This window comes from Poecilia reticulata, chromosome 2 (assembly GCF_904066995.2).
Source record: "Poecilia reticulata chromosome 2, P_reticulata-male-v2, whole genome shotgun sequence".
NCBI classification, from domain to species: Eukaryota; Metazoa; Chordata; class Actinopteri; order Cyprinodontiformes; family Poeciliidae; genus Poecilia; species Poecilia reticulata.
Window position 1 is genome coordinate 26,616,639 of NC_088831.1, and position 24,598 is coordinate 26,641,236.

Genomic DNA, 24,598 nt, shown 5'->3' on the forward strand with positions numbered 1-24,598 from the left:
AATAAGACAAAAACAAAGTCAGTAATATCGCCATGCCAAAAATCACAAGTCCTGTATTTATTTCTACAGTCAAGTCTCTTTTTTGCCTCTTTTTATACCTTAACTTATTTCAGTCACTTTTTGTGTCATTTCCATCTTAGTCAATTTTTTTAATCTTCATCTCAATTTTTTGTGTATACACGTGTTTCCTGCTTCATTACTGCAGAGAATACACAGCAGTTCCCCATGTATTGTTCCACTCCGTTTAATTGGTGACATCTGTTACAAAACATCATCAGAAACCAGCAGTATCCCAAACATCCCTTCCTGTTGTGCGCATGGTTTGTTTATTCAACCAATCAAGCCAATTGTTCTATTAAATAAATAGGTTATATATTAACATTTCTATCGCTCTTAGATAACCTTCCCAATAGCACGAGCAAATATCTTGTGGTATGCTGCTTGCTGCACAGTACTACCAATAGATTTGCCTTAAAAAAAAAAAAAAAAAATCACCACAAATTTCTTTGAGACTATTAGTGCTGTAGTGAAGCCACCAAACCAGAAAAATCTACGGGGGACTTTTACTGCCATAAGTCGAGATCACGCATTTCCAATCTGAAAGCAGGATTTCAATGCTTGTTCTAAAAACTTCTGCTCTCTTTCAAATATTCACTGTTTGCTAGTGTGAAGTCATACTGGCACACCCAGTGTGACTTAAGCCATACTGGGGTGTGCCAGTGAAGAATGTAAGCACAATTACTAAAAGTTTTTGTGAGAATGTAAGCACAATTCTCACAAAAACTGAGAATGTGAGCACAATTCTTAAAAGTTTTGAGAACATAAGACATGAAATCCTGCTTACAGAATGAAGGTGTGTGCTCTCAACTTATGGAAGAAAAATTCCCCCGATATGGCTGCACCTAAAAGAATAATTTATTTTTGTTTGTCAGCCAGGCCTCTTTTGTGCTTTTGTCCAAATCACTGATTTCTGATATTTTATTAGATGTTCTTAGTTTTCTGTGGTTTATTTGCCTATCCTTTATGTGTTTGTAACAATTCTTTAACACATCCAAGTTACTTGTATTAGATCTAAAGAAACCTTATGTGGCATTTATGGTATATGTAGTCGTTTAGAAGCATTAAATCTTAATTTTTTGGATCTTCAGTCCTTCGTACTACTGCAGACAAAAGTTTTAAAGAGTAAAGCAAAAGTTTGATCTCAGACAGAAATTCCTGGCCAGCTGGTATAAATGCAACTACAGTCTGGGCTTCTCATTGCTGGGTTTTCCAGCGAGGAGCATCAAGATGGTAGAAAATGGCTGAGTGGGTGTGTGCACAATTCCAACTGGGAATCAAGGCTATTTATGGGCTGAGTAAGGATTTTTTTCCCAGGTTGACACAGCCAAAATCACACTTTGGAGCTGAATTTGTTTGCTTCATAACAGCTTTTTAAAGTGATAATCAAAAAAGTCACACCAATTCAACTCTGAACCGTTTGACTGAAGCACAACTAGATTTTTGTAAAAAGGTTATTAGATCATTTTCAGACTTGACTTGGACTTTTTACCTGAATCAGCCTCAAGGTTTGGGACTCTCAAAGAGAATGTTAACAGTTTATTACAACTGTTTTTTTTTTGTTTTTTTTATTAGATTTATAGTAATAGCCACAGAGTTTTTTTCTCTAAATGAAGGCTGCATGAAATGACTTCAGGCTTTCACCAACAGCCTATTCACTCACTGTTAAGCTGACTTCACTAACAAAAGCTTCCAACTTCCCTAAATAAAAACGTTTTCTGTTCGGTTCTTTTGAAAATTCTTCAAAAAATTTCCCGCTCACTGTACTTCGTCTTTTTTTTTTTTTTTTGCAATGCAAGACTCAATTGAATTCAAGTACACATCTGTGACTGTAAGCAGGAAGTACTCCAATGAGAAGAACCACAATATGGTGAAGGAGTATTGCAACCTCAATTGCAACATTGCACAATTGATGTGTATTTTTAGTGGACAAGATCCAATAGTTTGAAGTAGGAATAATGTTATAAAAAAAAGAAAAGAGGTAGAAAATATGCAATAATTGAAACTGGTAATCAACTGGGTTTTTTTTTTTTGTTTAAGATTTTGCAGCCCAATATCACATTAACAAAAGGTCGTGGTGCATAAACAATATTTACTGAAATGTTACATGTTAAATCTACTCACATAAGCATAATTAGAGATAATTACTAAGGCATGCTTTCCTGCTTATGATTAGTATAAATTGCACTCATGAAGCAGAGCTGCTTTCATACAATGACAGTTTCTACATTTGCAGCTCTTTAGGGGTCCAGAAGCTTAAGTTTTATTGGTCAATTATTCAAACAGTACAGGCAGTACGATTTAAATGGGCTGAATCTAAAATTGGTAGCGTTTTTTTCCCCCCTTTTTTCATGGTGAAATGTCAAAGAAAAAAAAAACTTCTCAGTTTATTCCTGCCTGTAAACAATGGCTCTCATCCTGATTTTAAACAACGCAGATTTCAGATAAGTCAGAGGCTCAGACAAGCCCTTCATTTCAACTGCCGGGCTACGGTTCCTCAGAAATGGCTCTAAAGATGTGCTGTCTGAGTACATCAGAAATCAAATTCTTGGTCGTTCCCAACGGGCTCCCAGTAAGGTGAAGTGAGAAGCTGCTTGACAGATAGTTGAAGGTTTTGCACCGGGTTCTACATTCAAAAAGGTACAAGAGAACAGAACTGCAGTCTCCTCGCCACACTTGATTCCCTTCTGTGCTACTTGCTTCATTTTTACAGCAGGTTTGTTGCATAGATAAATGTAGAAACTGAACTCTTTATTCTAGTCGCTTTACCACATTGTGTTGCATTGCACTTGTTTACCAAGCTTGACCCAGAGCATCTAACGTAGGAACCCTTTGGACCAAGAGGGTGCTGGTCCAAACTGAGCACAGCTGTCCACCAGCACGTCATGCTTCCTCCTGCTAACATTGCAGAAAGATTGCAAAGTGCTATTCTCTAGTTAGTGATACTTGTAGAACTGCCAGGAGGAAAATATGAGCTATGAAACCAAACCGTATAGAAAAGCTAAAGGTTCCTATTACGGTAAGATGGGTTGGTTTACAGTTGCATGCACAACCACATTTGTGTTCCAGTAACTCTAGCATAAAGAGCACAAACACCTTTTCAGAGGCCAAACAAGTAAAGGGATGGTGTTACCGAAAGTTAGTAGTACCCAATATAAATACAGTTTGCGTACAAGTGAGTGATCATGATCTTCAGCACTTTGAAAAAATAACTTGAAGCTCAATAAGAAATACAGGCTGCGCGATTTATTTTTAGAGCAACATTAAGCTTCTGCAGCTCTGCAAAATGGTTCTGTGGTAGACTGACTTGGTGTTTCAGATCTGAGGGTGACAAGCATAACACTTTGAAGTTGGGTCACTGTGATCGTGCTTGTTTTTGATTTTCTCTGGCTCAGAGTGCTTCTGTCAGACAGCACAGTCTCCGGTGCCATCGCACCACAGATAAACAAAAATAAGAAGTGTCTGCTCCCCTCTCTGACTGTGGCATTCTTTGCTTTCAACCTGGAAAACATTTGCTTAAAAACTAATGACTAACGCACATAAAATACATGTTTCCGGGTCTCGTCTCATTTTCTTCCTGGAACAGATTTGGTTTCCCCCCCCCCAACAATAATCTAAGCGTTATTGTAGTTAATATGCAACTACGCAAAATAATTAACTGGATTGGTCGATACCCGATTTCAGAACAACTCCTGTCTTTTTCATTCCTTATTATCGGATTGTTGTTTATGAAAAAATGAACAAACTGATCTGCACGTTCGAGTTCACACTTCCCTCCAATCAGTGAGATGAGATTTTCAAGCTGAGTTTCAATAAAGTCTTGGTTTAACAGGATTTTTTTTTTCTCTTTATCTGCTGCACGGACTGAAGAAGCCCCAAATTAATCTCTGTGTGAGACATTAAAGTGCAAAGCTGTGAAGGAGCTATACAGAGTTTAATTTTAAACACATGGACCGCTTTGTATGAGGACGAGAGAAATCGATGTAGCCCACATCTCCTGGCTGCTTCTAAAATGTTCTGGGTTTAACGTGCCTCTCAAAAGTGTTTACTTCATTTTTTTTTTTTATATTGTGAAAGTAGTTTTTGGTGTTTATGTGATAAACCAACACAAATACAGGCCATAACAGTGAAGAAGCAGGAAAAGTATTATTTTAAAAAAGCTTTACAAAAAGAAACATGAACGAATGTGGCAATTAAAATCTAGTAAAAACCAAGTGCCTTCAGAATTCATCGAGTGAATAAACGAATAGAGTCCAAAAATGTGTAATTTACTTTCAGTGTAATTTCCAACTGCACTGCGAAGGCCTCAACGGTTTATTAGGGAACATTAATGAACAAAAATTATCATGAAGATTAAAGAAAACAGCAGATGGATGAGGGAGAAAGAGGTTTACATTTTTAAACATATCAGTTCTTTGGCAAAGAACTAGAAAGAGCTCATGATTTTAATCTTACAAGTATCCCAGGTAAACCTCGGAATAAAGGTAAAAAAAATTAAAAATAAATCTTAGCCTTCAAGTAACAGAAGTATCTTAAAGTTTAAAACCAAAAAACTAACAAAATGAGCATACATAAGCAGAGAGCATCTCAAATGTAAATGACTTGCATTTTCCCCCCTCTCTTCCTCTTTTTAAAGCCCCGGGTACATGTCCACCCTGCTTTAGCCTCTGGAGGCAACAAGGTTATTACCATGTGGGAGAGCAGACTTCACCCTGTGTAATTATGCTGGCAGCATCTGAGCTCTCCAAAGGCTCCGCTGCACTTCATTACATCTTCAAACCCCAAAGTGCTGCTGTTAGAAACAGCCATTAGGCAGAAACTAACAAAAGCACAGACAAATGAGGAAGTGCAGACAGGACAACGTCAAAGAGAAAAAGGTTTCTTGTCGTTATAAAAAAAACAAAAACGTAACCAATTTTCTGAAAGAGTGTGGTGCGATTACATCTTTTTCTATACAGCATCTCGAATAACTGGAAGTTATTACTTCTTACCTCCAAAGAAGAGGCTTAAAATTCCAGTCTTTAAGCTTCCTTATACATCCTACCCTAATCCTACAACTGCTCCTACATAATGACATAATGAAAGACTTTCTCCTCCCATCACTTCCACAGCTCACCTTCTTTCCTCCCTCCACCCCCCACGTCTTCCCTGTGATGTGACCTACATTCGACTGCAGCGACGTGCATGTGGATATAAGTGCACACACCGCACCACTGAATACATTTGTGCACATTTGCTCTAAAGTATTTTAATACCAAACCATACCCGGGCAAAGAACAGAATTTCCTGCTCCATCCAATGTTGCAGTGACAGAAAATCTGTGCAGTCGCTCTACTACCGCACGACCGGCCAGATTTTTCTATGCGAATGTGACTTACTACCAGCAGCGGATCAGCCATCTCCTCGCCACAGACACCTAGCATGAGGAGGTGAGAATACACTGCAGGCGATGTAGCTCATTCCAGCCATCCAAGTGGCTGCCAATCATGCACATTTGGGCTTGCAAATGCATGGCTGCAAGCATGCAAAAACACAGCAGGGGCAAAAAAAAAACCAAAAGAGAAAAAGATAAACAGACAGCAATAAATACAATGAAACGTATGCATTTTAGGTTTTTCCAGAAGTAAAATGGAACAGAAGCAAGAAATATAAGGAGTCAGGTGTGCAGTGTGATCCGACACCAACTTGCAGAGACTTACAATTTACATCAACAGAGGTTTCCATTTTCCATTTCCACTTGTGTAAATGGCAGAGATGTCAACACAAAGAGGTTTTCCACATAGAAGCATAGACACCAAGCAATTGGTATAGAATGTTCTGCTTTATATGAACAGCAGCATCCCTGCAGCTCAGCAAACATTCACTGCTTCCAGCTTCTTAAAAAATGTTTTTAATGTGGACATCTCCTAGATTAAAACAGTAAAATGTCATTCAATATGCCAATATGATCAGAGGCGGTCCTAGCCTGTTTGGGACTGATCGGTATTGTTTCAATTCTTTTAATAATTTTGTTACTATTATTACCTTTTCTATTTCTAGCTTTCTAAAATATATGTAACGAACGCTAAATATAAATTTTACTGTGCGTTTCTGCGTAGAGAGAGTTGGTGGGTTTTACTTTTGCAGCTTATTTTTCAATCAAAAACAGAACATGCCATTATACTCTAAATGCAAGTTTTAATTGGTTGTACATCCTCAATAAATAACAGAAAATGCTGCTATTTGTCTGATCTGTTATTGTCAGACTGCATATAAAACAAAAGTGCTATTTCTGGAAAAAAAAAAAAAAACGCCAATTAGAGACGTTATAGTTGTTCATTTGTGGCATTTTCTGGTTGTAATTACATTGTGATGAAGATTCATGAACACCTCAATATGTTAGAAGCAACAGGATAAAAATGCAAAAGATATAAAACAGTGAAAAAAAATACATATTTTGAAAGGTTTTCACTTTAAAGACAATATGAATTTGATACAATTGGCGTGTCTTTGGCATCATTGTCACATCTTTATAACGCAAACCATTTGCCACAATGATGAACATTTCAAATGACCTCAAAAGACTAAAATGCACTTACTTACCAATTATTCTCTAACAAAGTTGTCAGGTTGAACGTATTATCCACCACAGTCTCCGTGGGACGTACAGCTGCCAAACGTGTGTGATTATGAGTAATTCGATTAGTGAGACAAACACTTGCACTTAAAGATGAAACTGAAATTATGATGAAAAAAAACCTAATGCAGCAAACAACCTACAAAGGTTGTTTGCCTCATTAGCTTATGGATTAGAAAGTTTGATTTTAACCAAATGTTTTTCCAAATCAGTTTGGAATTTAAACAGACACCCATACATTCACCTTGTTCTTTATTTTAATGTTTTTGGTTTCACTTTTGGCCTTTGTTCATTAGTAGTGTGAAGAATAGCAGTGAGAGAAGGAGAAAACCTGCAGAAAATGATCAACGGTCTGGAATCAAACCAGGGAATACGGTGCGGCTGCTCTACCACTTAGCAATTTGACGCTTATTGAAAATAAATTGCATAGTTTGTCCTTCTGTGGCAGGATCTCTTAGTATCCAGGTTTACCTTGTCAAAAAGACAAATTAAATCATTTATTCAGATGCTCTGCTAAAAATGTTTCCACATCATTTCCCATCTAATAACATTTTACATGGGTTTAAACACAATGGTTATTTATGATCTGCTCCAATTATGCACACAACAGGTTAAATGGAGATGGAAGGTGTAAAACTTGCTACAGAGAAGTGGCAGAGTATGCCGTGGTTTATTGTGACTTCTCTTGTTTTTTCCCCCTCAATACGTAATGATCACCTGACCACCAAGAGATGAACATTAAAATCTTTTTGTAGTTTTGAGTTCCTAAATAGCTGAACTCCAAATATTCTGCATACTAACGCAAGTGAAGGGCAGACGGTAAATCTGCATAATGTTTCAGGTCATTACGTAGCGTTGTTATAGGTTAATTGCTGTGATATTTGCACTTAAAGGGCCAGTATTATGTGTTTTCTAGTCGCATAGTGCCATTTTACAGCATAATCAAGTAGCTCCGTTACTTTCATTTGCTACAAATGTGACTTATAAAAAATCTGACTTTGTAATTTAACTCCTTGAAATTGGGCCTCTGTCTTTTTAAAAAGATTGCTTTTTTCTAAAACTCTGCTTTCAGAAAATCATCACAACATGGCTCCTCTATTAACAGTTTAACAATATTTTTACCAGCGTTGCATTGACAAGTAGTTCGAAGGATGAACTCAGCAGAACGGTACCACCAGGTGTTTGCTAATTGCTGCCGACTAGTCTGAAGGAACTGAGTGAAGGAGTCCCGGAGGAGGGTTGCTCTGTGGAGCCTGGAAGCTTGGAAATGCAGCTCCGAGGAGGAGCTTCATCCTCGAAGGCGGCGCTCGGTCCAACCAGACATTTTGCACAGGTGAACGGTTGCCACGAGATTAAAGGATTTCTTAAGCAACCATGAAAGAATCAAGGCAACAATCCATGTCATCTTATTTCCTCAACAAAAACACACCTGATGCATAGCCCAAAAAAAGTTGATTTTACATAGTACTGCCACTATAACTAACTTTAAATACAAGTGCCTCACACAACACATCATTTTATTAGATTTTAATTTAAATGTTCATAGAAATGACATCTTAGCTGGAGATGTCATTATGTATGCTATATGCATAGCAGTTAAATGACCCAAAACGGGTAAAAGAATGAAATCCGCTTCAAGACGACCTCCTTTTACAGGCTGGTTACAGCATGACGGAGCTTCGTGCATATTAAGTAGGTGTCCATGTCCATTATGTAGCCCAGGACTGACAGACATTCAAAAGCTGCCATGGTATTATTAATTAGGACTATGAGAAAGACGAGGTTAATTAATGAGCAGAGGGTGAGCGCTGATATGTTTCCATCATGAGATCTGACAAAACTAGCATGTCATATCTGTACAGCAAAGGTACATGCTATTAGCAGTGAAAGCCAAATCTCTACAAGTCAAATAAAGATCACGCATTAATTCTGGAGAGGTGCAGAGGTCACCTTAAAATGTACATTTTACTTTTTTTGCATTAAGATGCTCCCCTCCCCCATTATTCTGGTTCTCCCATGGAGGTAAAGGGGTCAAACTTAAGAGTCGGCCTCACGCTGCTGTAAAAACAGATCCTGCAAGGTCAGAGCAGAAAGGACCGACTCCATTAAAGACAGACTCTGCTGAGGCAGATTAGGTCTGTCCTGTCCTCTCTATCCGCCTTCAGCTTCAGGAGTGATTACATCAGTGAGGCAAAAAATGTCTATTTTTGCAATGTCGCTCTTAGAAGCTCATTAATCTTGATCTGAAGGCGCAACTACACCCAATGAAGGCCAAAAGTGCAGGTAGGGGGAAATCTGTTACACACTAACATCCAGAGTCCATCTGTGGAAGAAAACCCCACAAATATTTTCTTTTTTTGGGGTGGGGGGGGGAGGGGGGGTTCACAGAGGCAAAACAAGACTCCAAGCAGTCCCTACACCAAATGAACGCAACAAGAATTTCAAAGAAATGATGAAAAAATAAGCGGTAAAATAACACCTGGGCAAGATTGTTGCTCCGCTGTGCAGGTTGGTTTCATCTGAGCAGGTCATAACAAGTTCTTGCACGTTGCCACTTCATGTTTGTATTTAGCTTTCAACAGTGCGAAACAGTCAAGATAAAGTTGTCATCTGGACAAGTTTACACCCCTTTAGTCTGAAATAAATAAATAAATAACTTAAAAGTACCTGACAAGTTAAACAGGAACTGACAATACTTGGAAATTAAAAGCTTAGTCTTTACCAAGTAAAGAGATCGAACAAAAAAAACATGGTTCTTGAAAGCACTGAGTCATTGTGCGACCTAAACACAACTGAGGGCAAATCATACAGAGGCAGTAGTCCTTAATGACAAGTTTTCATAGCTAAACAGGGTCATATTTAACACATGCTGTCAAACTCAAGGTCCTATGAAGGAAATTCAGCCCTGCACTTCATATTATGGCTGCCGAATGCAGCTGGGAGCACGGACACACACAGCCAGGCATAAGCAGGTGTGAGATCGCCACACTATGAAAACCTGGGGTAAAAATACTCCGGTTTTGTAATACGTCTAACTTCCAACTGCTTTTATTTAAAAACTAAAAATGTTTATTTGTGGTGCTGCTAAAATACATTGTCAATTTATGCTGTTTTTCCCTCTCCAACACGTATATTCTTTCAGTTTGAGATTATGTAAAGTAAGTGGGTAAGTTACGTTTTGCAGTGATGTCAAACACTTTCTTTGTTTTGTTTTTTTGGTCACTGAATAACTGCTAGACCATTTGCGAAAAAAAATTACCGCCAAGAAGTCAAATTCACTGAATAATTCAGAAAATGCATCAAAGTTCCCCATCATGTGAGCATCTCCAAACAATTACCAGGCAAAGGTGAGTGACTCTTCATCGTTGCATACAAAGCATATGCATAGAGTAGCATAAAATTAAGTAATGTAATCGGTTCATTCCTGCCACATTAGGATTTCAACATGTCAAAAAAAAAATGTAATCTGCCTTTGTGAGCTGAAGATCACATTGTTTCAGCTGCACTTTAGAAAAATCAGGCAAATGTACATTCTTGCATATGCAGCTATACATACATTATTTGGGTTTTACATGCATTCCTTAGTGAGCCTGTTCTCGTAATAATGAAGAAATAAGGCACACTATACTCATCCTAAAGTATGCATCACTGCAGATAAAAAGACAACAGGTAGCTCAAGACAAATCTAGAGGAAGTGCATTTAAGGTTTTTTTTTGTAAGTATAACAGTTTTTATGACACATTTAGTCATAAAAACTGATGAGCGCCACTCAGGTTGCATGTGGAAGAATTAAAAAAGTCAAATTATGAGTGAAATGAAGAGCATTTGTCTGGCAAAAGAAAAGTTATTGGTTATTGGTTTTTCCTGCCTTTTAAACTTCCAGAGACAAAAGAACAGACAACACATTTAGGTATGTTACCCGCTTTCGCTGATATGTTTCGAGAAAACAAAAAAACATAAATAAGAATGAAATTGTAGCCACTGCAAGAGCAGAAACTGGTAAGACTCCCGTACTGATGAAGGGATTTTGCATGTCCAGGTTAATGTGTCTACTTCTGCCTCTTAGGGATGCTAACAGAACTCAATCACATCAGCATTTTACAGGCAGGCTGCTACATTTGTTAAAAAATTCATGTCCAGGTGTCCAGAGAAAGCCTAATATAATCCATAGCCAATTTCAGAAAGCTTAACCTCTTCATAATCTGTCTGAACTCTGGACACTTACTTTTGCACACAGCCTGAGATAAACAGCTACTCAATTTTTTTTTTAAACAGAAGAAATAAAAGCCACGCTGCAATAAGCTGCTGAAACATCCTTCCTCCCATTTCAGGGAAGACTGAACATCAGGATTGGACTGCAAGCCTCAACAATGTCTCCTTTCAGGTATTTTACCGTAGTGTGTGGACAGCTTGTTACAATGCAATGCAATGGATATGCGTTTCTCGTGTCCTCTAAACGCTTGCACACTCCGCCAGAAATGAGGGGGCACAGCTGGCCCTGATGACTCGAGCGCGCCGGCTTTTGAAGACTGACCTCAGATAACTGCTGGCCTCGTCACTTAGAGCGCCTCTGAAATTACACCTCCAGCTTCCCTTGGTGCCCACAGAGTCCCACACAGTCGGGTATTCGTACAGTCGGGGACAAAAGAAATGAAACTCCACCTCAAACTACAGCCAGCAGTAAAATTATATGAGCTTTAACTAAAAGGACTTTGAGACGTATACCCAGTAAATCCATGCTGACTCATGAAGTCCTGAGCGCCTGGACCATGTTCTTTATAGTAAGCTTGGAAAGCTTATGACGTATCATTAACTCCAGTGTTGAGAAGGTTGGGAATAGCAGATTATTCAAGCAGAAAATCATTTTACAAGACGCATACAAGGCCATCATCCCAGAAAAAGAAGCTGTATGGACGAACACAACAATTTATGAAGTTAGAAAAAGAGCTTCTTACGCCACGAGTTAAATGAAGATCGATTTCTTTTCCTGGTGACTCTGTATCTGATTTAACTCACAAAGTACTCTCTCTGACCACTGATCAGCTAAATATTGAGACTTTAGTTGTGCATGTTGGTAGTAATGATCTGGCAAAGCAAAAATCTGAGATTCTGAAACCTTTATGACTTTATGTGGGAAAATTAAAAATGAAGTCATTTCTCAGTGGTCCAATTCCATCACCTCAATGAGACGATAAAAAAACCTCCAAGCTGGACATGATAAACAAACGGCTGTCGGCCCGCTCTGCCAGCTCAGTGACCTTCATCGATGACCTCAGGATGCATTGGCAGTGTTTTCACCTCTTTGGAAGAGGCGGACGCAATCTTAATAAACATGGGATAAAGCTACTCACCGGAAACTTTTTTCATTTTATCAACAAGAACAACAATGCGACCATCGCTTCAGAAGAACAGACTCAAGCATGTCTGACTAGGATGGAACCCTCCGCTTATCAGAAGCAAGCTATTCCAATACAAACTAATAAAACATCGACTGGAGACAGAGCGGCTGGTTCCCGCTCCTCCTGCCTCCTTCTCTCTGTGCTCCTCCACTCATTCACTGCAGTCACAAAATACCTGTGAAGAAATGTCTTCTGGACCCGAGTTTCTCAAATTTACAGATGGAATGAATCAACATGTTCTCCTCAGCACTTCCCTCCTTAGCGCTCACTTCATTTAAACCACAGGCCTCTGACTCCCCAGAGGATCCATGGCTCTGTGTTTCTGAGGTCTGAGACCGGGGTCCAGATATTATTCTTACACCCGTCTTCCTCCTCTGGTTCTGCTCTGCATCCCCAGAACCAGAACCAAACATGGAGTAGCAGCATTCAGCTTCTATGCACCACAAATCTGGAACAAGCTTCCAGAAAACTGCAAAACTGCTGTAACACCGAGTGCCTTCAAATCCAGACTAAAAACTCTCCTGTTAAGAGTTGCTTTTGAAACATAAATCAATAAAGAATTTAACGATGGCACTTGACTTAATGTAATGTTTTGATTGTTGATTCCGTGTTGCATGACTGTGTTTTTATGACGTGAAGCCCTTTGAAATGCATTGTTGTTGAAATGTGCTATACAAATAAAACTTGATTGATTTTAAGATGTATTGCTCCATAATTTAGACATGTACATGAAGGATTTTCTAAGCGAAAGAAGAAAAAAAACCAGAAAGAAAAGAGAAGATGCTGACAACAGAAGCTACCCTCGTATGATTAAATGATTGTTTGATGTCATGTTTTGTTTGGATTAAAACAAACCAAATTCGTTCTGGTATTTCATCACGATGCTTTACTTCCCAAACAAATTACTGAATGGAAGAAGATGGTTCTCTGACACCGATTTTTACATAAACCAATTTAAGAATATCTCAGACTGACACAAACCAAAGACCCAAATTTAATCCAGAGGATCTCGCAGAGTGTGAAATTTAATAAACGAATGGTGTTATGGCTGCTGAACAGACAAAAAGCTCAAAAATAAGCCTTTTTCCCTCTGACATGCGCCGATTTAGATTAATTTAATGGCTACCGAATGTGTGGGCATGATGTCACAATGAGCTTTTCATTATGAAACTGCAAGAGCAATATTCCTTGTTGTATTTACACAACAGGATGAATGGCTTGGTGCCACATTAACAGATTGCCCAGCACAGTAGTCGTAATATAGAATATGCTGGCCTTATTATTCAAGTCTGATGGAATTTATTCTTAAAGAAAAAGAAATAAAGATAAGAATAATAATAACACGGAGCTACTCGTGGAACTTTTGGTCACAAAATAAAAAAAGGAGCAAAAACAGAGAGGATACGGTGCAGCAAAGTTTATCAAGCTTTGACAAATGGTGGCCTTGCTGCTGTAAAGGCCAACAAAACCTTCAGGAGTAAAATCATTTTCAGATTCCCTTTATTCCCACTAGGAACAAGCCTTTATGAGATTCTGACAGAATGATAACCTTGTGCAGAAATATCACACTCTCGTGACGGTACTATAAAACAACAAAAAAATCTAATTCAGAGACTATGATTAAACAGTTGTATTTTCTGCTGAGGAAATAATAGCACATCCCTACACAAATGCTTAAAATGATGACTTAAATGTAGATATTTCGGTGCTTGTGAAAGAGCACAGATGAGTCAGTTCTGCTGCATTAAAATCAGCCAGAATCATCTTAAAAATCAAGGCTGAAATCTTTAGACGGTGAATTTGTTGAGGTCAAAAACTTATTTTTTTCAGTCAAGTTTTAAAATGTGAATACAGCATTTATTGATGATATAGTCAAATCAAACGTGGAAAAATATACACAGTGTCTGACACAGGAGAAGTACAACAATGACTTTTTGTTGATTTCTACCACTGCTACTTTTCTCTACAGTTTTCAAGAAGTCCACTTGGCAGTTTGTAGGTGTAAACAAATTACTAACTTGGATTTGTTCTGGTTGGGGGGAGATTATCTGGAGAGGGGACACTATCAAACCCAGAAGAAATTTAACTTCAGAAAAGAAAAAATCTCTTCCTCGCTCACACTCTGCATGAATCAGTTCATGTCATCTGATGCTAATGAGAGGAGTAGCCCTATTACTGGGTCATTATCACTCACACGGATCATGCATTTCATGAGCTGCCGGTTTTAGATTCCTTATTGTTGTGAAGCACCTGGAGCAAAAAATCTCAACCTGCAAAGATTAACCCAATGACCGATGTTTCAGCACTTGTCATAAGTCACACGGCCGCAAGTTTATCAATACTTGACATGGATGCGGGGTTTTTGAAAAAGAACTTTAAATCCATGTCTGTGTCTATGTACTTTCAAAACTACAGTCAAGAGTGAACAGGGAACCTGAATAAGCACTCAACAAGGATCCAACGCATTAAAACTTTGTGCTCAGGCTGACATTTTCACCACCATTTATTGATGCTCTGATAAAAATGTTTCAGACGCTTTAAATGAATTCCCTTTTTAATACTTTTAAATAATTTAACATGAAACATTGAGGAGATTTTTTGACCTCCTCAGTGTGTATGGTGACAAGACAAACTCATGTCAACTTGTTTTTGTGTTAAACGTTTAAGCTATTGCCCTGATTGCGGTAATGTGCAGCGGGAGCCGTTTTGCTGCAGCCATTTTCTGACTTATAAAAAGGTCAACACGCACCTTCCTTACTTAACTGACCTTTGCTCTTTTCTCTCGCATTTGCAAGAGCAGATAAGAGAAATGAGTCCTTTAGCTGTGAGACATTTGTGGAATAGAGAAAGTCACAGATTGCTGATAAGACCTGCCACAATTACAAATTGTTTTAATAGAAAAGGAAAAACTGATGCAGTTTCCAACTTGTTGTAAATAAATTAAAGCCACTTTTGAGTTTTGGAGAAAAAAAAATGTTTGGTGAAAATGAAAGGAATTGTAGAAAATTTAAAAAAATCTTCCAAATAAAAAGATTTCAAGACACTTTGAATAACAAACTACTAAATTTATTTAAAAAAAACTCCACTTAAAGTCACTTTAAATGGAATTGTGAATCTTTTACTTTTCACAAATTATGTTTAGCGCCAAATTTTTTTCCTAACTGAAATGTCCTCAATGGTCAGATTTGTAGACTTTTAAAAAAAATAAATTTTCAATGTGAGATTACACCTTAGCGATTAAAGACCAATTTATTTTAGTGCTTTTAGCAGAGCCTGATAAATGTGGAATGCTCTTTGTGTAGCTTGTTGATTTATGGAAACTCTGTAAAATACACAACCTTGATGAGCTCCGCTCCAGCCTTTCAAACAAGAAGAAAGGGCATCTCTTCTGCTTACAAAAATAATTTTAGCTGGTAGTCTTAGACGGAACTCTCTTTTTCGCCGTCTACTCTTAAACACTGCACACATGAAGGTTGTCAAACGTCTCTCTTTTCTGCCGCTCTCAAAGCAAAATAATCTTCTCTCCTCGCAGTGCGCAACATAAACCTCCAAAACTAAGACCAAAAATTAGTTAAAGGGATTGTTTTAATCGTGAATAAACAGAGACGAGCATGCACCAAGAAAAAAACAAAAGAAACATGAGAATAGGGTGTTTGCTTTAATGCGGTTTGGCGCTGCAGGATAAAGCTCCATTGTTGTTAGTATGTACCCAGAGAACAGCTCTCCTGCACACCTGTACTCTGCTGTCTTTGATTTGCACACACAGAGGGGGAGCATCTCATTTCAGACAATAAGTATCCAGCTGCAGAGACAAACAGGACCCAGACAACCACCAGGAATAATTATAGTTCTATGCCAGGCGTAAAATGGATATTTTGGTATGTTTGAAGTGCCGTTGGGTGATGTGCGTATGAGTATTTGCAGTGCAGATCGCCTTAGTATGGAAAGTCAGGTAAGACCATGAATAACACCATCAATTAATGCAAAAGTAATGTGTAAAAGCATAAAAATCGCTTTGAAGTGCAAGAAGTTTATGGTTTTGCACTGCCTATTCTAACAGCCCCATTCTGATTAGCAGGGTTTCCTAAAAGAACCTGGCTGAGTTTCTAAACTGAAGGCGTCCCGACCACTATCAGTTACACACAGACATTTCACATGTCAACAAGCAGAATTGAGGAAATTACCCCATAATGCAGAAGATTAGCAGTAATTATGAGAATTAATCCATTTCAATAGTGAATATTACAGAGGAAGACATGTAGACGTCTCGCAGGTCCGTTTCTCAGCACTAGATAACAGACCTGTCATGTACACGAAACCACGTTTCCTGTATTTGACAACGATAGTGAGTTTTTTCATGTTTTTCTTCTGGTAGCAGAGTTACAGGGGGCTGGTGTTTATATCCAATGGGCAAGAAGTGAAGAGTTGACCGCCCCACACATCGGACAGAGGTCTTTGCGCACTTACAGCTGCACATTTTAATGGTTCAAACACCAAATATACCTCAACACGCACAGGAGAAACCGCCTTGGCACTATCGCAGCAGCTAGCATCTAAGCTTGCCGCAATAAGCAATTAAGCATTTAATCGCGTGATAAATTAAGATGAGCTCGCTAATTTTCATTCTGATGATTATTTTTTGAAGGGCAATTTTGCTCGCAGAGACATCATAATCCATTTCATTTATGGTTCGTAAGTGGTTTTTATTTCCATCTCGTTTATTATTTTGGACAGTTGTGTTTTATTTTGTACATTTAAAATGTTTAAAGTGTTCTTTTTAAAATTAAAGTTGATTAGTCTTTGAGAGAATTAACTATTACTATCCCATTATCATTACATTACTTGAAAATGGTCTCAATACAACAACATTATCGAAATGGGATAATTTAGCATCCGGCAAAATTTGTTATTGTGGCAAATTTTTTCTACTAGGCCGACTAACATCTACGGTCTTCCCCATCGCTGCTCTTTGGGTTAAAGCCAACCAGAGCCAAGAAAAACAAATGACGCTCCTAGATTGGCTGCTTTGTAAATGTCAGCTCATAATTATTTTGGCTTCCCACGTCACATTTCCATTGGAATATTTTAGAAAAACTGTATGAGAAAATTTGGAATTGCAATTTGGAATTGCGTTCCACTGAAAAATCTGCCAAAATTGTGTAAAAAGGCAACCGTATATATCAACAATCAGTAAGATAAAATTAAATATCAAAATCCATGATGAGTTTAGGCAATGGGATAAGTAAGAAAGAATGCTTTTTGTTGCACTTTTCTAAAATCATATTGTGAGTCTAAAGTTGAAATCAGCTTTACCATATATGGGCTGTGATGTCACTGATCAACTTTGATAGCACAGGTGGAAGTAGTGGAATGTGTCACATTTTAGAAAAAAATATATTAAGATTTAAACTGCTGCTCCTCCCTCATTTTAGTCAAGAAAACAACAATAGTCTGGCATTTCAGTGTTTTTTTGTTTTTTTTTTTAAGCAAAGTAAACAACCACTTCCCCGTTTTTGTTCCTAATTAAATGGAAGAAAACGTGTGCTAAAAACAACCTGCCCTTGCCCACAGTCCGAACGAACACACATAAGATGAGACTGCACAATTTCTGTTGTTGTTGCACAGTTCTGACAACATTGCAACTGGGATTCGTCATCAAGGGGACAACAATCAGCTTCTCCTCAAGTTCCACAGAAGTATTCAGGCAGGCCTGATTTCACCGTGGGCTATGAATGAAGTCACTTTCCCCAGCAGAAAAACCCCATAATGATTCATTGTCGTCGTACAGAGTAGCGGCAGCCACTAACTGGAAAACAGTGAACTGTCCTGCTTGTGTCAATAACGCCTCTCCTTTGATTAAACCATTTGTCTCAATGAGCCAAACGCGCTTAAATCAAACGCTGTGATTCTGAATAAGGAGATCCAGCGAAGTAAAGGAGGCAAAAACGCGTTTTCTGCATCAAAAATCATTTGGAGCCCCCCCCCCCGTACTCCCCCCTCCTTTTCCAGTGGTGGGCTTTATTTGTTACCAGCCGAACATCGAGCATGCACATCATCTCTGGATGTTGTTCCGAGTCCCGAAACAAAGCGCTCCGGAGCACCGAAAAAAAAAAAAAAAAAAAAAAGCATGCAGATCAGCACCGAAACCAAAAGCAGAGCGAACAAAGCCTTACCTAAACGCCGCCTCGCTGTTGTCTGGATGCTGCTGGCCGCCGCTTCATTATTCCGCTCCCGTACGCCTTGTTGCACAGCGAGCATGCGGCTCGGCTCGGCTCGCCTCTGCCCTCCCTCCGTTCACTGAGCTGATATCCACTACAACTCTGAGCCGAGCGGCTGTGTTGTCTGTCACATTGTTGCTGCCCTTTTTCTCTCTCTCGCATCCACATCCGATTTTTTCTTAAAGAGGCGGAGTCAGAGAGAGACATTTTTGTTTCCTGCCAAGCACCGAGGTAGCTTGAAGAGGAGGGAAAGGAAGGAAGGAAAACGAAAAAAAGAAAAAGAAAAAGGATGGTCAGTAAAATGTCTGTCAGCCTGCAAATGCAAAAAAAAAAAGAAAAAAAAAAATTGGTGGAAACTGATAAATATATTGCTAATATTCTTTTAGCATAATTGAAATATGTTACATTAAAACATAAATAATTTGTTGAGCAAATTTAATTTGGACCTCAATATCCTGGGACATTATTTATTTACGTGTGATAATTTTCTGTTAATCATTTTAATGATTTTCATTTATAGCTCAAAAGTCAGTTCTGAAAATTTGAGTAGTCTGTATTATATCATGCTGTGTACACTTCCATGGGAAGGCAAACATTTAACATCGCCAACCACAAGGCAACAAAGCGTCACTATTGCGATCCAAGCAATGGCAATGGAAGTTAGATGGAAGAAAAAAGTGGTACGGGCAAAGTTGCACAAGCAAGCCGAAGCTTTATAAACTACTGATTTCACTTGTTGGGTCTATTTGGTGCCTTGCAGCAAGAAGGTTCTGGGTTTGATTCCCGGCCTCGGTCTTTCTGCATGGAGTTTGCATGTTCTCCCTGTGCATGCGTGGGTTTTCTCCGGGTACTCCGGTTTCCTCCCACAGTCCAAAAATATGACTATCAGGTTAATTGGCCTCTCCAAATTAATCAAATCAGTCAAGCACAGTGATACAAAGACCATTAAAGCAGATACTTTTACAGTGTGGGCAAGCGCCAGGAAAATGAAATCAGTGTTTCTATAAAGCTCGTTAGCAGAGGGGAAGCATGAAGTGCCTCAAGATTTCCGCTGCCCTGCCTCTGGACAAGACCTTGACCTAATACCGGAAGATGACGCGACTCCCAAAATCACTACTGACTATGAAAACCTCAGTCGAGATAAGAGGCTCTGACGCTGCCTGTGATTCTCAGATTTTTAATACAATATTATAATTGTAGCCCATGTTTTACACTAATCTGTGTGGTGATTAACGTAGCACTGACTGCAGCCACGTTTCACATTTTGTTAATCTCCCCCAAGCTTCTGAATCAACTTTTAACTATGTTGCTTTTGTACTATTTACTTCTACACATTTTCCCCTCCATTTAACTTCCTGTTAATATGTTTAGCAAATACATTTTGTGTCTTACTCTGTGCATAAATGACTTTATACCGGCCAAATGCCAAGTCAGCTGTCTTCCCCATGATTACGTGGACTCTCTTGTGCCAGACTTCCTGTTATTGGTCATATCTAGCACTCAGACGTTTGGAGAAAGTATATTTTGGGTTTTCATTAGCTTTACGTCATAAATGTAAAAATATACATAAACGGTTGAACAATATCACTTTGTGTGATTGATCTATAGTAGTTTCCCTTTTTGAATTGAATTACTGCAATTAATTAAATGTTTGATGATATTATAATGTACTGAGAGTTGGCTTTATGTAAACATCCTCATTACACAATATCGTGACGTGAGACTTTCTTTCCAGGAGGTTTGTCCTGCTCATAACCAATCGCTTTGGCAAATATTGCCCTAACTTAATTGTCGAATGTCAGATGAAAACACTTCTCTCTTGTCTGTAGAGCAAACAGACTGTTGAACAAACAAAGCGCTACACCTATCCCACCGTGCTGTGCCTTTAGCATGCAAGAAAATTCGATGGAAAAGTTTTGTTTTCTACGGAGGCTGGAATAACACAAGAGATTGATTAAAGCCTGCAGTCGGCCTCATGTCCTGATGAATCAACGACAATTACCACATGTTCATCTACAAGAAGTTGACATGCCATTTTTTGTCACATTGATAGTCAAATTAAAGATCAATAAGTGAAGGTAGTGATTCTTGATTTTATGTGTGTAAATTCTAATGGTAGTTCTATGGCTGCAGTAACTGCAGTATTTACATTTAAGCACCTTTTTGTGCTCATTTTTATTTTTAAGAATTTACCTGAAGGCAGATTTTCATTAGCCAGTGTTATTTAAGTCATTACTCACCTATTTTAAACATGTAAAATGCATCTTACACAGCGTTCACACTCACGTCCAACGAGTCTTTGTGCCCATCATTCTTCCTGTGGCTGAGAAAGACGTGGCCTTTAACATTGATTTTGTTTACGGACCTGATGTAGGATAAGTTGGAAAATTTTCTTTCCTTTTCGTCTTTGCCTCAGTGTTGACTGATAAGGCAAACAATAATCAAAAAATGTCTTGGGTAACACATTGAGTTTGTCTTCTTGTTGACGTTATTTAGCATTAACACCACCTACTGGTATGGACATAGATAGATAGGTATCTGTCTGTCTGTATAAATATATGTACACACAACACATTGACTTTCACTATCTCTGCCATAGTAGGAGGTTTATCCTTTTTCCGCATGAGGGCAGAACATCATGTCAAGCATCTTGTTAATGCTGCTTCTTTCTTGGCCAGGTCTCTCTTGAATAATAGATATCTCATCTCATGGGACCAACCTGTTTAAATAAAATAGAATCTCAAACATTTTCTATTTTTGCAACCATAAGACTAGCTGTCACCCTTTCACTACTATGAGGATCAGTGTTCATTTCTACAAAGTTACAGCAATGTAAAACTTTTCTACAACAGATAAGGGAACTCTAAATGGTCATAGCTTTACAGAACCTCACTTCCAAACCTTTCTATTCAAATCAATTCGATCAAGTTTACTGACATTCATGTTAACACGCGGGGTTCAGCAGAAGCAAAATCAATCTTCTTCAATTGCCATCTCAGTCCCCAGACTTAGTAAATCCAATAGGAAACCTGTGCAGTGTCCTTCCTTGAAGTACACTGCTCAAAAAAATAAAGGGAACACTTTAACATTTAAGTGAACACTGAAGTGTTCCCTTTATTTTTTTGAGCAGTATATTTCAAATGCATGGCTAGATAGTGACAAATTATATTCAAAACCGAAAACAGAATTTTGGGTGTTTTATTGTGCCGTTTTTATATATTATGGCCAACGGACATACAGATGAATTAATACAGAAAGGCACCAGAGTGAAATGCCACAGGAAAAGATTAAGTGCTATTCCTGTTGGCAAAAGGGAGTTGCACAAAGTATTGACAGCTGAAGTACCAATAATATTGGTGTAAAAACATTTTTCTTTGAATAGGACCTCTAAGATCACATCAGCAGGTGATGTATGTTGTCATTTCTTTTTCAATTAAACAATGCATTATTAAAAAAAAAAAATCTTGCAGTTTGAGATTATACATACTGCAATAAGTAGTCTGTGTATGTTATGTTTTTTTCACATCTGTATCAGGGGTCCGTATAAGCATGGAGGACACTCCTGTGCAACTTCTCTTTAGGATAAATACTTTGACCTCATTTAGGTGGCATTCGGCTCCCTCTTGATGTGTTTTTGCTGGTTCTGTTTTTGATTGCGTTTTTTTGCACCGTATCAATTATGGCTATGAAAAAAAACACGGGTGTAAAAGTACATAGTCCTGCTGAATTTTTGCAGAAAAACAAGCACCCATTGCTTTGATGCCTTATCTGCTTTCAGCACAGCAGAGAGCCTGTGTAACAGATACAGAGGTATTGCTTTGTTGGTTGACCCTGGTGCAATGCAGGGTGTGTGTTGCTCCCTTAATTGCCCCATCAGTAAATGTCAAACGTTCAAATGGTTCCAAAATCTAGATTTATTCATTCATTTGTGCCTCATCGGATGCAGGCGCTCTAGCTGCATGCTGCAATTACTGCTGCACGGCTAAATGTGGCAATGAATAATAAATCACAGCACAAAAGGACCTAACTAGCTGCCTGTGAACTGGAGGATCAGCTGGTGGAGCAAGCTTGGTGTTTGCTCTAGAATCATTCCCCTGAACCGCTCCAGGGACGTCAGGACAATTTTTTTCAGAGAGCAGAGGACGGAAACTAGAAAGCTAAATATTCTCAATAAACAGCCACAAACACACAAAAACCCCTGAAACGCATTCATACGGATTAGGAAGCTAAAACAGACACTTCAAATGTTGCCTTGAAATAACCACAGGCCACTGGCTGCTTTGCGCACAAGCTGTTCTTTTTAAAGTGAAGCTCAATAACAGGAGCGTTCGAAGGCAGATGACTCACATGAACTTGATGGCGTGCTCAGAGCCCGTGACTGAAAAATGGAGATCGGAAAGGGGGGCTATGGGAAATGTGTTTCTGGCCCCGAGCAATATGTTAAGACCCTCTTTCTAAAATGTCTCCTACTGTCATACTCAGCCGCCCCCGAGCAGGTCGGCAGCTCTTTGTTGAACACCTGACTCAGGTGCTTATCATCTTCCTCCAGGTGCCCGTCAGTCAGCTACACTTCATTATACTGCAGCCTTTGTAGTGCAGAGCTAAGAAGGAATGAAGGGGAGAGTGTGTGAAGAGGTATGCTGGTTTCTTTGCATGAAAATGGTTTCTTGCTGTTTTTTTGGACGGGGGCAGAGTCATCATCCTTCTCATTTGATATTTTACGTACAGGGCCTTGCAAAAGTATTCATACCTCTTGAACTTTCCCGTTTCAACCTCAGATGTAAATGTATTACACACTGGGATTTTATGACATTAACACAAGGTAGTAGGTATTGCGAAGTTAAATAAAAATGATACTTTTTTTTTTTACAAATAATAATCTGAAAAGTGCACATGCTGTGTCTTCTTAGTCAAAACTTAGACCCACTTATTGCTCCAAATGATATTTTTGTCCATTTTCTTTGCAAGCTTTGGTCAAAGCAAGTCCACATTTGCTCCTGCTGTGTTTTTATGGCTTTTTTCCTGTTGGAAGTTGAACATCTGCCCCAGTCTTTTTCAGCATTTAAGGTACTTTTCACCACAGATGTCCAAAAATCTTAATTTTGCCCTCATCTGAAAAGGCTAATGACTCACATTATACAAAATTACAATGACTTTCTGCTTCTACTCCCACAGAAAGATCATATTTTGAGGTTCACAACAAATAGTTGTCCTATTGACTGATTCTCCCACCTGAGCAATGGAACTGTGCTGCTCCTCCATAGTTCCCACGGCATTAATGGCTACTTTTCTGATTAATGGTCTCCTTTCCTTTCCTTACGTGGATGGCCATTAATTGTTTTGCCATACTCTTTCTATTTCAGGTGGTAGTGGACTCTATTTATTAAGTAGGAAGTCCGTGAATGCAATTGGTTGGACTGGATTTTATTTGGGGATACCTGAGTAACTCTGCACATTTCAGATTTTTGCTTGTTACAAATGATGTTGATTTATCACAGAAAATCTCCCCAAAGTCCGACAGGTATAAATGTATTAGAAAATGAAGGTACAAAAATGCCATTACCCGTGAAGGTGGTTACATATATTTTGGGGGTTTTTTTGTTGCTTATTTTAACTTTACAGATTTAAAGCATTAAACAAGGAAAGATGCCTCTCCAAATGCTGAGTCTTTTTTTGCCTACTGCTTGTTTTGCAGGTTACGATGCTTTGCTCGGTCAGCTGAGGACTCACATTCCCACAAATGGTAACATGCACTCCAGGCTTTTTGCCTGTTCCTCCAGCTCTAATCTTTTCGGCGTAATCATCACCGAGGCTCGTAACTGTGATCTAGATGAATCAGAGTGCAGACAAAATGCTCTCTGCCGCTGCTAAATTCATACCTGAACATCTGGCCCTCTCTCTCATCGGCCCACTTTGTTGTTGCTTTCAGTTAATTGTGGGCATTAGAAACCCGCGAGAGCGTGACGGTTTCCATGGAGATCCACTGATGTTGATTGGGTGTTTCAAGCCTTCCGTATCTCGGTCATTTCACGGCATCTGTCTCTCTGTGTCTCACAAGCTTGACCGATTAGGGAGTGACGTGCGTAAGCAAATTCTGGGAGCCTTAATGGGCTCATTCAGATCAGCAGAACGCAGATATTTGATTTCATGTTTCTTGACAGAAGGATGAGTGAAGACCCTCATGTTTGTTACCAGCTTTTACACGCAACACATCAGTCAGTACATGGCATGATGAAAAACAGCAGGAGGTTAACTCTTATTTTGACAGTTCGTAAACAGATAATTGTGAGAAATAACTTCAGGCAACA

The 24,598-nt window shown here is 38.8% G+C and overlaps 1 protein-coding gene across 2 annotated transcripts in view; it reads right to left on the bottom strand.

Annotated features, from left to right (window-relative positions):
- st6gal2a (ST6 beta-galactosamide alpha-2,6-sialyltranferase 2a) overlaps positions 1 to 18,516 on the bottom strand; it is a 68,469-nt gene extending 49,953 nt beyond the window's left edge. For both annotated transcript variants that reach the window (XM_081602038.1, XM_081602035.1), the window contains exon 1: positions 18,246 to 18,516. Coding sequence is in view for 1 of the 2 variants with exons in the window: in XM_081602035.1 (XP_081458161.1) it covers positions 18,246 to 18,330 (85 nt within the window). In the remaining variant the exon portion in view is untranslated. The remainder of the gene's footprint in view (positions 1 to 18,245) is intronic.
- Between the last annotated feature and the right edge of the window lie 6,082 nt (positions 18,517 to 24,598).